The sequence below is a fragment of the Mixophyes fleayi genome, chromosome 12, assembly GCF_038048845.1.
Source record: "Mixophyes fleayi isolate aMixFle1 chromosome 12, aMixFle1.hap1, whole genome shotgun sequence".
In the NCBI taxonomy this organism is placed as follows: Eukaryota; Metazoa; Chordata; class Amphibia; order Anura; family Limnodynastidae; genus Mixophyes; species Mixophyes fleayi.
Window position 1 is genome coordinate 82196624 of NC_134413.1, and position 14185 is coordinate 82210808.

General features: G+C 41.8%; 2 protein-coding genes and 1 pseudogene across 5 annotated transcripts in view; 1 reads left to right on the forward strand and 2 right to left on the reverse strand.

Annotated features, from left to right (window-relative positions):
- The window catches only part of LOC142108568 (uncharacterized), a 131821-nt pseudogene extending 117684 nt beyond the window's left edge, over positions 1-14137 (reverse strand).
- Positions 1-14185, forward strand: part of LOC142108562 (uncharacterized) — a 365380-nt gene that overhangs the window by 229984 nt on the left and 121211 nt on the right.
- Positions 1-14185, reverse strand: part of LOC142108565 (uncharacterized) — a 150141-nt gene that overhangs the window by 43292 nt on the left and 92664 nt on the right. For 2 of the 4 annotated variants that reach the window (XM_075192328.1, XM_075192327.1), the window contains exons 4-6: positions 12187-12284; positions 11909-12020; positions 11737-11825 (exon numbers count right to left, since the gene is read on the reverse strand). The exons of the other annotated variants lie outside the window; for them this stretch is intronic. In XM_075192328.1, the coding sequence (XP_075048429.1) occupies positions 11737-11825; positions 11909-12020; positions 12187-12284 (299 nt within the window). The remainder of the gene's footprint in view (positions 1-11736; positions 11826-11908; positions 12021-12186; positions 12285-14185) is intronic. 4 annotated transcript variants of the gene reach the window in all.

Consider the following 14185-nt stretch of genomic DNA (forward strand, 5'->3'; position numbering starts at 1 on the left):
GTGGTAGGTAAATTATATTGTAATCTACACAGGGACTGATATGCATGAATAGAAAACTGGTGTTCCATACAGATGTACAACATGTTCATAATATTTAAACCATATATTGTAAGCATGCGAGCAGGGCCTTCTATATATTGTAAGCTTGCGAGCAGGGCCTTCCATATACTGTAAGCTTGCAAGCAGGGCCTTCCATATATTGTAAGCTTGCAAGCAGGGCCTTCCATATACTGTAAGCTTGCGAGCAGGGCCTTCCATATACTGTAAGCTTGCGAGCAGGGCCTTCCATATATTGTAAGCTTGCGAGCAGCGGCCTTCTCACCTCTTTGTCTGTTTTACCCAGTTTGTTTATTACTGTGTTTGCCCCCAATTGTAAAGCGCTATGGAATATGTTGGCGCTATATAAATAAATGATGATGAAGAAGAGTTAAAATAATTAGTAAATGTTCTGCAGAAAGGAACTGTGAGTTTCCAATTTGCAGGATAATCTATTCAATTCCTAATGAATTTACTTACAGTACCTGCCAAAAAGTGACCAGGTAGAGAAATAGAAGAAAGATGCCAGTGCTGGAATATTGCAAGGACAGCAGCACTGTCAGATGTGAGAGTACCACTGTTCTGCAGTAGAATCAGATCATAAATGTGTAACACGGTCTCATAACAAGAATAAAATCCTTAAATACTACCAAATAATGAGGATGATATACAATTTTGGATGTTATAAGACATAGAAAGATCACGCAGTTGGCTGGCAAGCAGATTTACTCCACAAGGAAATTCTGTTGCCAATGATCTGATATTAGCTCAGTACTCTCTGAGTGTCCAGTTCAGGTCACTTACCCAGAGGAGTGCACAGAACACTTCATTAGGGTGTGCACCCAGGGACACCGAGCGAGGGATACTCTGCCGCAGCTTGCTGCCGGAAGGGCGTGTACAGCAACGTCTAGGGGGAGGGTGCCTAATAGTGCCTCCAGTTCATATAACACCAAACAATAGTGCCTCCAGTTCATATAACACCAAACAACAGTCCCTTCAGTTCATATAACACCAAACAACAGTCCCTTCAGTTCATATAACACCAAACAACAGTCCCTTCAGTTCATATAACACCAAACAACAGTCCCTTCAGTTCATATAACACCAAACAACAGTCCCTTTAGTTCATATAACACCAAAAAGACTGCCCCCAAATCAATCACATTACACCAAACAAGTACCCCTGGAACATATTATGCCACACAGTAGTGTCCCCAGATAATATTATGCCATACAGTAGTGTCCCCAGATAATATTATGCCATACAGTAGTGCCCACAGATAATATGCCACACAGTAGTGCCCACAGATAATATTATGCCAAGTAGTGCACCCCAAATGATAATATGCCACACAGTAGTGTCCCCAGATAATATTATGCCACACAGTAGTGCCCACAGATAATATGCCACACAGTAGTGCCCACAGATGATAATATGCCACACAGTAGTGCCCCCAGATATTATGCCACACAGTAGTGCCCCAATTCAAAGTGTGACAAACACTAAAAACTGCTCTAGTCCTATATGTGAGTCAACTCACCTCTCACACTGATGTTGTCCGTTCTTCATTGGTTAATAGAAGAGCTGTGAGCAGCCTATTTGAGCTCCAGGATGTTGAGCTACATGGGATCTTTCTCCCTCCTGCTTGTGCTGACCCTGCAGCCTACCCTCAGTCAAAAGCAGCCTGGTGATTTACTTTCAGGACTGCTTCACTGTCGGCTGTCGGGGCGCCCCCTTGTGGTCGGAGTAAAAACAACATGCATAAAAAAAATAAAATAATGAATAAACATGAAAATATAATATAGCAGGCGGCCTCAGTAGACTACCGGGAAAATTCCCGGTAAGGCCTATGGCCAATCTGCACGTGCCATCACTCACCGACAGGGAGAATCACATGACCGCAAGGGCGGAGCAATGATTCCCTGCGATCGCATTCTGCTGCCTGGTTGTCAAGGTGACCGCCAGGCTGAAGACAGCCGGGGAGACGTCGGGGACTGGAGGAAAGGACAGCAGGCCCCCTGGTAAGTGTGTGCCGCCGGTACTAGAGTACCCCCTGTACCCCCCTGATGGTGGCCTTGGTTGTTGGCCCTATACAGTTTTTCCAGAGATCTGACATGGATGGAGACTCTTTGGCAGTGTACAGATTTAGGAATGTACAAGACTATATGCACCAAAATATAGACACCATATATAACCAAGAGGACATTTCTAATCATCATCATCATTATTATTCTTTATTTATATGGCGCCACAAGGTGTCCGCAGCGCCGTACAATATACAGTACAGACAGAATACAAGGGTATGACAGTACAGAGTAGAACAAGTATCACCAAGACTTCAATATCTCCAAGCAAAGCAAATAGAGAGGTGTAGGAGAAGAAGAAATGGTATTGAGATAGAAGGGAAGAGGGCCCTGCTCAAAGGAGCTTACATACTAAGGGGAGGGGAGACGGACAGCAGGCACAAGGGGAGTCAGAGGGGTTCAAGTACAAGAGTAGAAGGGAAAGTGGGAGGAGATGAGAACGATAAGGTTAAGTGGAAGGCCTTAAGGAACAGATGGGTTTTGAGAGCCCGCTTGAAATGAGTCAAGATTAGGGGACAGGCGGATGGAGGAAGGGAGGTTGTTCCAGTGAAGGGGGGCAGCACGGGAGAAGTCTCGGACTCTGGCATGGGATGAGGTGATCAGTACAGAGGAAAGGTGACGGTCATTGGCCGAACGCAGGGAACGGGCAGGAGTGCGGATGGAGAGGAGATTGGAGATATAAGGGGCAGTGGAGTGGGAGAGGGCCTTGTAGGTGACAGTGAGGAGTTTAAAGAGGATTCTGAAGGGGAAAGGGAGCCAGTGGAGGGCAAGGAGGAGAGGGGAGGAAGAGCGGCGTGAGAGAAAAATAAGTCTCGTACACTTATTGTACATCATAACCATTTATTTATATAGCGCCACTAATCCGCCGCGCTGTACAGAGAACTCACATCAGTCCCTGCCCCATTGGGGCTTACAGTCTAAATTCCCTAACACACACACACTAGGGTCAATTTGTTAGCAGCCAATTAACCTACCAGTATGTTTTGGGACTGTGGGAGGAAACCGGAGCACCCGGAGGAAACCCACACAAACACGGGGAGAACATACAAACTCCTCACAGATAAGGCCATGATCGGAGGTTGAACTCATGACCCCAGTGCTGTGAGGCAGAAGTGCTAACCACTGAGCCACCGTGCTGCCCCATTTCAAATGTCATTAAAACATTCAAAAGAACAAATTGAATGAGTGTCTTAATAGTTAAAATCACCATCACACCCAGCTGTGGGTTACGTCACACAGACACATATCTCACCGGAGTGTACGGTGACTTTTCCTTTACTACAGCTGTGAAGTATTAAATGATGGATGGTTCTTCTAACAATTACAGAGAGAGATATTTTGTGGGCTGTACCAACATCTATGAGAATACATCCTATTTATTATATGACAAACAATAAAGTGAAAATGGTGCTATGATCGGCCTATCGAATGGCCACTGAGCTCCTTTTTGTTGTATTCATACTTTTCTGTGTGTATTGTAAAATGCTTCTCTGATCTAAGGCTGGGCCGACACGTCTCTACATATTATGCCAGGCCGGAGTCTCAGATGCTTTCTGCACATGTGCTTGAATATATTCTTTATCAGTAATGTATCAATAAAGAGTCTGCGAATCATGTTCATACCCTTAAATGTAAGTTGATTCCAAGACCCTTTGTTCTCTGAGTATAAAAGCTGGAATGCAGCCAGAGGGGCTCTTGCCTCAGACTGGACCTGTATGATGAAAGGTGCCAGAGTTTATCCTGATGTTTTTCCAGCTGTCGTGTGAAAGGAGGAGGGGTCCTGGAAATTGACTTTTATTTGAATATATAAGATTTAACATTGGAAGCTAAATATTTAATTTACTTGAACTTTTATATTATGTTCATTGTATAAATAAAGTTAAACTTTTCAATATATCTTCCATTCATGAGTCATTATCTCTTTGAAACCGAAAGAACCTCGTTCAACCTGGAACAGGTGCTGAACCCAAATTTTCCAAATATTTGTATAGATGTTAATTAACTTCAAGACAAAGATACAAACATTTAAGTACTTTCTAAATATAGTAGGTGGCTGAATGTCTGATAGTTCGTCAGATAGAAATATTAAATCTGTGTACAAAAGTAAAGAACAAGGTGTCTAATAGTGTAGTAATTGTATGAATAGAGGGCAGTATGTGCACGTTGCTCTATTATACGTGTACCAGGTATGTTAAGAATCAAGTCTCATCTATATTAAAATATTAAATGGATTATCTGATCCAATCCTTTGTGTCTCCACACCATGGATCCACTTATGAATCTGTATAGCTCAGGGACACCATGAAGAAGTGATCGCTCCTGAACACGTTACCCATTGCTGCGCAGTGTGAATTTGTGCGTCTTTAAACGCAGACTGCACATGCTCTGATTGGCACGTGCGCAGTAGCTAATTACATGACGCCCGCTGCGTTATCAGACACAGACTGCACCTGCGCAGTACTAACGGCAGCAGCACGCGCCTGGGTGCAAGGTATCACAGCTCTACAGGCCAGCAGAGATGTGCACATTTCCCACTCTTAAGAAACCTGGTTTCTGGCGTAGAAATATGAGCTGCATAGGCCAATGCTTAATTATAGAGTTATAGTTAATATGGAAGCGAGGTGATATTTACTAAGATTGCATTGTTATGTTTACTATTAATATTGCTACTGATTGTAAAGTTTAATGCAACTATGGTGAATATAGGATCATTATATACTGTTGTGAGGTCCTCGGTTCCGTAGTTCTTTCAGGCCCGGCGCTCCAATTAGGCAACCTTAGGCATTTGCTAGGGCGCCAGGACCTGCAGGGCGCCGCTAGATTGTCTAATCTAGGCAGTTGTTCCAAGAAGAGGAAGGGCGGCGGCCATTACAAAATAGCAACAGGCGCCCCTCCGCCGCTGCACTTCTGTCCCAAACCGCTGTCAGCGGTTTGGGACAAAAGTGCAGCAGCGGAGGGGCGCCTGCTGCTATTTTGTAATGGCCGCCGCCGTCCTCTTCTTTATCTGATATGATGCGCCCTTACATACCTCTCCCGGAGTTAAACATCTGAAATATGACGTTATACCAGGAAGTGCAGAGGGATCTGGTTGATGTAGTTTTATGTTTTCCTCTTCTCCTTTGAAATTTTGCCTAGGGCGCCGATAACGCTAGCACCGGCCCTGAGTTCTTTAGGTACCTGGGCAAAAGTTTCACAAATCACACAGGTAAGGAAGCAAGAAAGAGATAATAACCTCTTTATTTAAACAAAGTGTACACACACAGTAAATGCAACAGTGCTCCCTTGGGAGAAATGTATTCTCCCACCAAATGTAACCAAGTGTCAGTAAACCCCCTAACCAAGTCCACAGCAGGTTACCACCCAGCTCAGAGTCCCAGCAGGCAGAAACTACCAGAACAAAGTCCACAGTTTAAAATCCAGGTGGGCCAGGGGTTCTGCTCTAATAGGTGGATCTGTGTGTCTTGCTCATCCCGGGCGCTCAGCCAACTCTCCACCAGCTTGGTGGAACTCTGGGTATCAGTCTCCCTACCGATGTAGGCTCACCAATTCCCCAGATTCTGTAAAAGTCTCCCGATGGAGTGATGACAAATCAATCCTAGAGTTTCAGAACCCTATCTGGCTGAGCAGGGTCCAGGTCTATACGATCTCTTCTGGCCATGACAGAGTACAGAATTTCCGAACAACAACCTCAGAACCTTGCTCCTTCCACCATCTCCCAAGACCATGATTAATTTTCATTGGTGGTGGATAGAATTGAGGTGGTAACAGAGGTGGAGGTAGAATATGACCTCAGCAGTAGCCCACCTTCTGTTTCCCTGCCATCAAGTCTGGTTTGGGACATGCTGGGACAATGGTCAATCAATTATCAAACCCACCTCATCATTGTTGATAGAGTCCAGACCTTCCTGTTCTTAACCCCTTCCCCTGCTTTGTGATGTCACAGGGTCCCCAGCTGTTCCATTCTTCCTGTGTGGCTGCCACCCCCTCACACTGACTGACAGACCGGGCTGGTCCGATATTCCCACTGGTCTCGACACAACTGTATTTTAGTTTATAGATTCAATAGACATGCTTTGTTAAAGATGGCCGTCAGCGCCATATGCCATGCGGTCTGGCCTCCATATTGTAATGTTTTCTTTGTCCACCATGTTGTTATGTCTTGTGGGTCTATTCTCCATCTTACATACACTCTCTCGCTATTAACCAATACATATAGACAGGCGACCACACACGCATACACGTATACACTGCAATATAAGATACATACATTAATACACAGGTAGGAAAGTAGGCAATGCATTGTATTTGATGTAAAATATATTATGCTTTCTACACTATTATATGTGTAAAGACTGTTACTGAAAGTACCTATTGTTAATAAGAATACATATTATCTTAAATTAGACTTTGAGGAAAACTTTTCTTGATATGATATGTATTATTCCTGGTATTATACTGTGGGAATCAGAGTAAATGGAGCAGACATTGAAATAGAATTATCTCTCTTAAGAACTGGGTATAAACTAGAACCTGCCCTTTGTGAGTGATAATGACGGAAGGTATTAAATGGTCAATAGCAGATTAGTATATTTGCTTCACCATTAGACCCTCGGTCCTACCAGGCAGCATGGCAGACCCTCAGGGACATAGCACCGGAATAGTCACCCTTTTACAGACACATAGTAACAAAAGGAAGCACTATATAGCGTAGTACAAAATCAAGTGTAATTACAAATGTATAAACTGTACAATCAAACAAACTGTACAATCTTATTTTGGATATATTCTGGTCTACCCGAGTGAGTTGAATCCCACAGAGGGTAACTGCCATCCCAGCTAAGGGTGGTATCCTCACACTGGCATTCAAAGGGTTAACTTGGTAGAGATATCTCTTCTAAACAGGCTAATGGATTCGTTAGAGTATCAAGGACGCCACATACCGGTATTAAATTATATATCTAGTAAACAAAAAGTATAATGCTTGCAGATAATAAAAAACAATTAGATTGTCACTCGCCTGGTCTCTGGTTCCTCTAAGCCTAGACCCGATTCACTCACCCCCTCTGCCGGTGTCCATGCAGCGCCGTGGCCGTCCGCCATCTTAGGTATGGTTCTGCACATATGCAGACCGGAACGAGCTTTAAAAACTTTCCTCACTCCTTATTGGCTCTCTGTCAGCCTTCCCCTATTTAAGGTATATTTGACCTACTCCCAATGCCTGTTCTTGGTCCTCACTCTGCTGATGTAGCTGTGGTTAACTCACTTCCTGGTTCCTTACCTACTCAGCTTCATCGCAGAACCTCCTATCACCTCACCTGCTGGCCGGATAACCTCATCTCCACGTCTGTGGTAATATCTGCAATCTGCAGTTCACCGCAGCTTCTCCTACCACCTCACCTGCTGGCCGGATACCTCATCTCCAATACTGCGATCACCTGGAACTCACAGAGCATCTCTACACCTATTACCTCAATTGCCATCCACAGATCATCTCCACTACTCCGCTGCTATCACCTGCAACCCGTTTGGCAACTCTACACCTTCTATTACCTCTATTGCTATCCGCAGATCATTTCTACTACTCCAGTGCTATTACCTGCAACCCGCAGAGCATCTCATCACCTCCTAATACCTAGTCTGTTCTATCCTCTACCTTCTCCCTGAATTGCTGTATGTCCGTTGACCCTGCCATACTCTCTTGAGGGCCGCGACCTGCGCAGCAGAAGCCGCTAAACCCATACCCTCTTGTGGTGGTCCCTTGAGAAGACCAGCCACTGCATTAGACTCCGGTCCTCTGGTGAAGTAGACAACTATTGCCAGAATTCTGGCTCGAGAATCCTAGTGACCGTGACATAGATAATGATTTCACATAGAAATAACAAATAGCAAACAGTTATAAAACCAAATGAGGGAAAGTACAGAACATCACTTACATATAATAATCTGTATGCCTGGGGGTAGGCAGAAAAGATAGACAGTCCTACAATTAGATTGATCCCCAAGAAGCTGACAACTTGCCCCGAAATGGGACGGTCTTCACAGGGGTATGTTAAAGCTAATAGGGAGGCAGGGATGTCCCCTGGGTGTCACTATAGTTTGCTCACAAATATTCCCAAAGTTTTGACCTTTGGTTAATTCTTCACAGACATATCCCAGAGACATAACTCCCACTTCAATAAACCGGTCATAATCTCCCGCACGTTTAAATACCAAACATGATGGAATTATGACAATGTGACATACCTTTTCCAAAGATATGTGATTATAGCTGTTCCCGGATACCGCCAGTGTGATTTCTGGTGTGATTTGTGCTCAGTATGGAGTGGCACCCAGATTTCCCAAAATATGAACTATAAAGAAATTTTCCTTTGAAGCCCATATTTCTATATACCTGTATAGGACTTCAAATGTGGCCTTTGTCTCCAAGATTCTCACCTAGGCATATGGCTCTCTCATTTACATCTACGTTCTTTGTGTTTACACTACCTATTGAAAAAAAGTCAATTAAGAAGTGTAATACATGATCAAAAACAATGGATGTCTGTGATCTGCATATCTTAAGCAGGTCTCCTCACAAAAGGGTTTGCTCAACCTAATTACCTCCTACTGGGCTAATTGACCAAATGTTTTAAAAAGGAAACAAAGATTTATCTGAGAGGAAATCATGTTTACTTCTATGTATCAATGCAATATTTTATTTGGGCCCTGACTTTTAATATTCTTAAAACCTGTTCATTAATTAGGTAGTTATCTTTACCTTTATAAGGTTCTAATAGTCTGTCTTTATTTTGTATTTCCTCTACAAGATTATGGAAGGATGTTTTTCTTTTCACGGACTATTAGTTTCATCAACTTAAGAGAGAAGAATGTGATCCCATTCCTTCACGAACTCGGAGTCATTAGTATCAAAAGTATGGCATTTATTGATACGTAGCCCCCTAGGAACTCTGCTAACTGTAATGTATTGCTCCAGACACTTCAGATCCCACCATATCCGTGTTTCTTTAATCAGCAACTTCTCAATATCCCAGAAAAGATTATCTTATTCTGATGTACACTCTGAATTAATATTTTCATTAAATACTTTTTGACAGCGGTCTGGTCTTTGGTTGATCCTCTCGTTATTTTCCCCCATTATGACACTATGTGGAGATACTGAATAGGACTAGGACAGCCTTGCAGCAATATACATTAATATATTTTTTTTAGCCTTTTATATACTATTCCCTTTTTAAAAAGGACTACTAATGTCCATAATACTGCATGCCCTACATAAAAATGGCCGCCGGAGAAAAGCACGAATATAATGCACATAAGAGGAAAATAGTTGTTTAATTCCATTGCTCAATTGTTAACATTACCATATGGAAGGTGTTCACCCTATAAGCAAGTCATTGAAGCTACTAAAATGGTATTTGCGGTAATAAACGAGCCGCACATGCGCAAAATGGCGGCGCCCATCACTATAAATAAACAAATTGTTAGACAGGTTACACATCCTCCTGATGAAGTCTTTGTAAGACGAAACGCGTTGAGGTAAGTAGTACAGACCAGTACCCTCTTCTTGGCATCTGTTTCCAGTTTACCATCATTAGAATCCTATGACATCTGAGCCCACTGAAGTGAAGATAAGGATTATACTTGGATTACAGATAAGCTGTTTTATATATTCTATTGTGAGTGTGTATTTTTATTTTAATAAATTTGTACTGTATTTGAATAAACTACACTATATGAGACTTTTTATTTTTTCTTGCCTGTTCTGAACCTGTTGGTGGAGTGAAGGAGAGCTCAAGCTGCATAAAGCAAGCGATACACATAAGCGCTACTTATTATGTTTCTGGTACGCAGTATTGCAGGTGGCTGGGTTCATAGTGGTTTTATTTGTTTTTCAATACTGAACTATTTGGTTCTCTATCCTTTTTATATGAGCATACAAGACAGGAGTGGAATTACATGGTAGCAGTGGAGTAACCCAGGCTTCTTGTATTGATGAGCACACTTTCAAATATATATCAGGTACGCATATGCATTTTAATTTCCATTATTAAAATTAAATGCTTTTTTAATATTAAGAGCACGGTTGCTCCTCGTTTCATGTTCAATTGCTTTTGTACTATTTGAATTTTCTGATCTTCAACAAGATCTTGTTTGTTTGTAAACTATTTTCCTCATTCAGTACATGAAAAAGGCTTCTCACTTCTGTGAGTTCTCTGATGTCTTATAAGACCTGATTTGTGTGTAAAACATTTCCCACACTCAGGCAATATGTGAACTACAAACACTTCATTATAATTAATAAACTGCATAACCAAGCACATTGTATAAACCTAACCACAGTGACACGCAGATTGTATCCAGCTTGGACAATTGCAGCCAAAATGCGGACTTTGGTGGGTAATATTTCCTAAGCACACACATTGCCCAGCCAGCATCCAAGAACAGGAAGCCTCATCAGCCAGTCCAACTAGTCACCACAGCCCTCACACACAAACACTGGAGCTTCAAAAGTAGAGTAAATGTGGGTTAAATTAGTAGCGAGACCTGGATATAGGATTACATTACTCTTAGGTCTCACATCCTTGCACAGAGCAGAGGAGAGCATCAGGACAGAGTAGGAGAATGGTGCAGGGCACAGATGGGTAACAGCACAAAGTAATGTATAAGGGTAAAGCACGGTACAGAGTCAGATCAGAAGAATAAAGAGCAACTGTACAGAGCATTTAAGCACGTAGATTGTAGGGGAGCTATTGTGTAATGACGGGTGTGTGTGAGATGGGAGAGTTTGTGTGAAGTGTATGTTGTGATGGTGTATATGTGATCTTAGAGGGAGGAGAATAATCTCAAATTCTGCATTAGTATTACAGTGATAATATACAGCTGAGGATCAAATATTAATGGTGATGTCACATGTGGTAGTACAGGGGAGATGGTTATGGATACTGTCACAGGAGGTAGTGTACAGGTGGTTCATAGGTAATGTCACAGGATGGACTGCATATGCCACCCTGTCTGTTGCTGCTGGGAACCGGCTGGGCTTACTTTGCCACAGTTCTCTTTCGTTATCCAGAATGCGCCCTCTAACTGCAGTAGGAGGGGCTTACAAATGTTGCCACCACTCGGCTGGTTCTCCTGACCTCTTCCTATGGATCAGGGTTGCTGTGGACCTGCTGGGTAGCGTGCAGAGCGGTGGTACTGTATGCTGGGTCCAATCCTAATAAACAGCTGGGAACGGATTAGATTTTGGGTCTAATCTGTTGGTCACAGGGATAGAGAAGTTCCCAAGCGGGTCTTTGAAGCAAGTGATGTTTATTTGCTCACCTGGTTGAAGGACTTGTAGTTTCACAACACCTGGAGTGTCATAGGTTAGCCAACACTGCAATAGTGAAAACAACTACATCAGAAGACAACTATAACAAAGGAAGCAAAACAAAGAGGATAGGAGGTAGAGAGAGACAAACATGTGAGTTATCAAAAAGAGGATTATGGTAATAAAATGTATGAGATGAAACAGAATAATATCAGTGTATAAGATGCACACAGCTCTTTTACAGATAATATAATAAAATCACTTTGGAATTTAGGTATTTGGTGAGACCCTAAAATGTCATCTACCTGATACTCCTGTGGGATACGGGGATTTTCCTGTTTACAATCCTGAGGATGGAGATATCTCTCTGGGGTATTTCTGTTACTGGATCCATCTGTAGGACACACACAGTGACTGATAACATTGTTTATATAAGGAGAATATGTGACTCTTCTGTAATAAGTGTTTATTACTCACCTATGCTGATATCTGTAGGGATTTCCTCCTCCTTACACTGCTGATCACCCCTCACATACGTCTCTTCCTCTCCCTCTGTAATTTCTACTTTAATATCAGTCAGGACATCATCCTGAATAGACCACAAAACAATACAAATATATTTAATAATATCTGATTTAACAATTTGTGGTGACACAGAAGAGTATCAGTGTATAAGATCCACACATTTTTTGTTTACAGATCATAAATTGGAAAATTCAGTTTTGTGTTTACCGAGACCCTAAAATGTCATCTACCCGATTCTCCTGTGGGATACTGGGATTTTCCGCTTTACAATCCTGTGAATACAGAGGACAGAGATATCTCTCTGGGGTATTTCTGTTACTGGATCCATCTGTAGGAGACACACAGTGACTGATTACATTGTTTATATGTGATTCTCAGATGAGTGTATCTAGGTCGCCCTCAAAACTATTCTCTCCTCTACAATAAATGAAAGTCTCCTCTTACCCAGTGATGTGAGGATCCAGTGATTCTCCATCTTCACGTCCTCGTACAGACCCTTGTGTCCTCCTAAATACTTCCACTCCTGCATAGAGAAATACACAGTGACATCCTGACACCTTATAGGAACCTGATAACACAATGACACAGTCATCATCCAGACACATCCCCTAATGTTACTGTATAATGTCCCATTCCCAGCAGTCACCTCTCCAGTCACCAGCTGAATGATCTTGTTGGTCAGTTCCAGGATCTTCTGGTCATTGTTTCCCTCACGTATCAGTGCATAAGGCAAAGGCACCCTGAACGAAACTACACATATTCAGAATTTTTTTAAGGGTTTATTGTGCATAATACTGTATATAATAATGGTCTATTTTACAAATACAACCCCTATAACATATGTAATGATTTTCCGCTGTGAAGGAGCGATGCAGCTCCTATAGCTCCCCCCCCCCCCTCCATGATGATCTCAATCTCCTAATTGTAAAACTTACACCTAAAAATACAACAACAGCTGCAGATACCAAAGTTTCATAATTATATATTAGTGATAGAAAACCAACATACTGCTGGGATATACTGTACAATGTACTTCATTCATAAACGGTATGAATGAAGTACACAGCATCTAACCAATCAGCTCCTTTACCCACGCTGACCAATCCCAGTGAAGTCACTCCGAATGGTTACAATGATTGGCTCGAAGCCTGTCATTTACCAGGCAGCTCCTCTGAGGAGCAATCGTTTGGGTATTTTTCAATGGTGTTCATTTTGCACTGTGTTTTTCCAGGTGCACTACAAGTCCCAGTGGGCACTGCATGCCAGGGAATGCTGGTGCTTGTAGTTCTACAAGGTTTATTTCTAAGACTAAAATCAGGCACTGGTGGTAGGAATATGTCACAGTCTGTGAACTAACCTTAACAATAGATAGAATAGTAAATCTTTAGCAGCTCCTATGATCTGATTTTTTGTGGATAAAAAAAAATACCCCTCAATTTTCAAACATTAATATCTAAAAAAAACAACAAAAAAAACATATGGAATAACATAAGTATAATTGTCACCAAACAGTATAAAGAAATACAGCACTTATTTATTAAGACATAAAACAGTTTCAGAAAATTAACAATAAAAATCAAAACAATATCAAACACCTCAGTAACCTACTGACATTATGAGATAGACGGTGCTCTCACCTATACCATCATATTTCTTATACTTATAGGTATTAACAAATAGATAAACAGATCTTAATTACATGGACCTTCTGTTCATTCATATAGTTTGTCAATACAATAGTTCAGGTAAACATTCCTAATTAACTACATAAATATAACAATTTACACTAAGAAAATATTACAGATAGTTACAAGACGAATGAATATCTCAAGATCAAACAACAACAATAATAATAATGTCCAGTGCAGAGAGATCAGTCTTTATGGAAAAGTCTATTTCAGCTGTAATTCTGATATGATAAATGCAGTAAATGAGCCCCAGCTCCTTAGTATCACCCAATGGGACATTAATAAGACATCTGACAACTTATAACCAGACATCAGTAATAGTTACCTCTCATCACCTGACCTGGAACCTCTGATATACAGAGCCAATGCTGACGTCATGACGTCACGTCGCACGTTCCTGAAACTCTGCCCGCAGAGCAGCGTCACTGGTTCTATATCTGTAACATCATTGTCTGGGAGACTACGGCAAAATGGCCGCCGCTGTACTGCATAAAGGACAATACAGTCTTACAAAACTATTTTACTAGCGATTCAATTGTTT